The 3148-nt window shown below is 60.7% G+C and overlaps 1 protein-coding gene across 1 annotated transcript in view; it reads right to left on the bottom strand.

Moving 5' to 3' along the window:
• EPHB3 (EPH receptor B3) overlaps window positions 1-3148 on the bottom strand; it is a 14573-nt gene that overhangs the window by 2209 nt on the left and 9216 nt on the right. Inside the window, exons 3-10 of the mRNA XM_009579355.1 lie at window positions 2894-3049; window positions 2423-2740; window positions 1493-1617; window positions 1161-1320; window positions 961-1066; window positions 505-557; window positions 179-301; window positions 7-79 (exon numbers count right to left, since the gene is read on the bottom strand). Of these exons, the coding sequence (XP_009577650.1) occupies window positions 7-79; window positions 179-301; window positions 505-557; window positions 961-1066; window positions 1161-1320; window positions 1493-1617; window positions 2423-2740; window positions 2894-3049 (1114 nt within the window). The remainder of the gene's footprint in view (window positions 1-6; window positions 80-178; window positions 302-504; window positions 558-960; window positions 1067-1160; window positions 1321-1492; window positions 1618-2422; window positions 2741-2893; window positions 3050-3148) is intronic.

A 3148-nucleotide genomic window follows, 5' to 3' on the forward strand; every position in this document is an offset into this window, starting at 1 on the left:
TTCAGCGTCTTGATGGCCACAAAGATCTCGCGGCGGCCGGGCAGCTTCAGGCGCCCGCGGCACACCTCGCCGAATTCCCCTGCGGTGGGGAAGGGGAGAAGGGGATGGCACGGTGAGCCATGTGGCAGGGTGAGAGGCGGTGGTCTCAGCAGCTGCTGTGCCCAGCCCCGGGACTTGCCTGCTCCAATGACCTCCTCGATTTTGACGCAGGAAATGTCAATCTCTTTGGCGAATTCCCGGACGGCTTCATTAGGGTCCTCATAGGTGAAAGGGTCAATATAGACCTTCATCCCAGGGGTGACTGCAAGGGCAGAGGAGTCATCACCAGGAAGGACGCAACACAGGTGACAGATGCTGAGCCAGCTTGGCCGGCTGTCAGCCCATCCCTCCCAGTCCCTGGCTAGCAAAGGCTGCCTCTTCGCTTGTGCAGGAGGCAGGAATTGGTAGAGGGCAGGCAGAGCCCATTTCCTGGGGGAGCAAAGCAGGCAGAGCTCTCACACTCACCATATTGCTGCAGCTTCTCGGTGTACTCAGGGTCTGTGTTGTTGCGTTGCTTCCTGCCCAAAGGAGACGAGAGGAGGTGTTCAGTAACCATCCCTTTCCTGATGGGGCAAAGACATTCACTGCCAGCTTCCAAATCCCAGCACGGACAGCCTATGCCAGAGAGCTTCCCCTCCGGCAGCCTGTGAGCAGAGCCATCTCTCTGCTTGAGGTGCAATGGGAGAAGATGGCCTAGTTGTGCTGAGAGAGGATGGCAGGAGCCTGGGCAGAGCCCCAGCTGGTGCTGGGGAAGCAGGGATGCACAGTCCTCCCACAGGACCCACGTGCAGCAGGTCCAGTCCTTCGCTCTCAGACTGGAGCTGCCAGAGGTCTACCCACCGGCAAGGGGGAAAGCTCTGGGGCAGACGTGAGCAATTCCCAAACCCAGCTCTGAACCCCCCCTCCCTGCAAAGCCAGTACCTGAAGCAGACGATAGCGATGATAACCACAACGATGACGAATAGCAGCCCCGCAGTGGCCGAACCCACGATCAGAGGCAGCTCCTGGAAAGTCTTGCTGGTGGAGCCTGACAGAGGGAGAGGCAGGAATTCAAGTCAAGCTGTGGAAGGAGCACGCATAGGAGGGCTGGGGGACGGAGGCAGCCCCATCCTGGTACCTACCGTCCTCCGCAGTTGTCTGAAACTCCGTGGGGAGGCTGTAGCGGCCATATCCAGCCACTGTCCGCGCCCGGACCTGCACCATGTACCGAGCATTGGCCTTCAGCCCGTCCAGCCGTACTGAGTTTTTCTGGCTGGTGACTGTGTTGGCGATGCCATCGCTCTGGCCTTGCTGTAGGGGAGACATGTGGGTGTCACCTCTGTGAAGCAATGCCCCCTTTGCTGGCTCCCACATCCCCCAGGCACTGTCTCTGCAGGGACCCCCTTTGCCATGGTGCTGACGGCCAGCCAGAAGAGCTGGCGGAGGGACAAGGCTGCTCTGCCTCCTGCTTTACCTTCTCCGAGTACTTGATCTCATAGTCAAGAATGATGCCGTTGGGTCTCTCTGGGGGAGTCCACGACAGCGTCATGCTGTTCCCGGTGCTGCTGTGCAGGTGCATCGTAGGCACGGCAGACGGGGCTAGGAAAGAGGGCAGGGGAGGAATGAGCCATCTGTGCCAGGCTCCCCCCTCCACCATCCCGCATCGGCGCAGGGGACTCTCTGCCTGGGACCTGCTCGGATAACCTTGGGGGAAAGGCATGGAAAAGCTTTGAGACTGGCCTCCCACAAGTCTCTGTAGGGAGATGCGATCTCAACGTCTTGCAGCTAAGGTGGCAAGGAACCAAGGGGAGCCTCGGAAATAGCACCGAGGTAACGCTTCACCCCACGCCTAGCTGCAAACCGGTCTGGGGAAGGGTCCTGCCAGCCCAAACCAGGGCTCCTTCCCCTCCTCCACTCGCCAGGAACTCCGCGCTCCACCCCACCGACGAGACCCATGAAATCAGATCAGAGCGCGGCGGCTGGAGATTACCAGCACGCTGGAGCCAGGCCAGAGTGGGAGGAAGGAGGGAATGGCAGAGCACTCAGCCGGTTGCAAAGGTTTGGGCTGGTACTGAGCCTTCCCAGGCCCACAGGGGAGAAATCTCATTTCCTTCCTCCTCTCTTCGCAGCAGGCACAACATCTCTGGGGTAGGTCTAGGAGATCCAGAGCTCTCTGGAGCATCTGCCAACCCTGCCCTTCTCCGCTTGCATGAGTTCTGATCTCATCTCCTCCAGGGACACGCGTTAAACGGAGAGGAGAATTTACCCAGGGGATTAGATGCAGGCGCGGAGAGCCAGTAACGCGGCAGCACAAAGGACTGCAGCCTCCAAGGCTGTCAGCAAGAAATCCCCGCTCTGCGCTGCGGCGGAGAGCCAGCCCCTGCTCTTCGGCAGCTCCACTGACCTGCCTGGTTGGTGGTGATGTTGACAGAGGCGAAATGGGGAGGGTAAGGGCTCTTGTTAGAGATGCCATTCACCGCCTGGATCTCGAAGGTGTACTGGGTGTGGGCCATCAGGTTGCTGATGTAGATGCGACGCTCGGTGAGGCCGAGCTGGCGCGGCACGAACTCCACGTTGTCGTCGCAGCGGGTGCACAGGCGCCGCTCCACGCTGCACTTCTTGCAGATGACGTTGTAGAGCAGGTCGTCCCGCTCGCTCCACTCCAGCACCAGTGATGTCTCGTTCACGTTGGAGATGACGCTGCGGGGGGCAGAGGGGACGCCTGCGGGGGGAATGTGGGGGTCAGGGATGGCGTGCCCCCGTGACTGCCCCACCTCTGGTGTGGGCACAGCACACTCCCCCCCACCCTGGGCGCGGACCTCTGCTGCCTCCACACCTCCCCTCGCCTCCCCTCCTCGCCCAGGGCAGGACTCACTGGTGCAGGCGCTGTCTGCGGGGTCCGTGTCCGCCCGGAAAAAGCCATTTCGACACGTGCAGACCATTGCTGCTCCGGAGGTGGTCCGGCTGTTGTGAGGGCAGGGAGAGCAGGGACCTTCCCCCTGCTTAGATTTGAAGGTTCCTGGGCCACACGCTGGAGGAAGGGAAAACAGACCTGAGTTATAAAGTGCACCCAGAAAACATCCACTGTTCCCTCCAAGGCTGGGCAGACCCTTCATTGCTCCCTGCCAAA

Source organism: Fulmarus glacialis, unplaced genomic scaffold (genome assembly GCF_000690835.1).
Source record: "Fulmarus glacialis isolate BGI_N327 unplaced genomic scaffold, ASM69083v1 scaffold24026, whole genome shotgun sequence".
NCBI classification, from domain to species: domain Eukaryota; kingdom Metazoa; phylum Chordata; class Aves; order Procellariiformes; family Procellariidae; genus Fulmarus; species Fulmarus glacialis.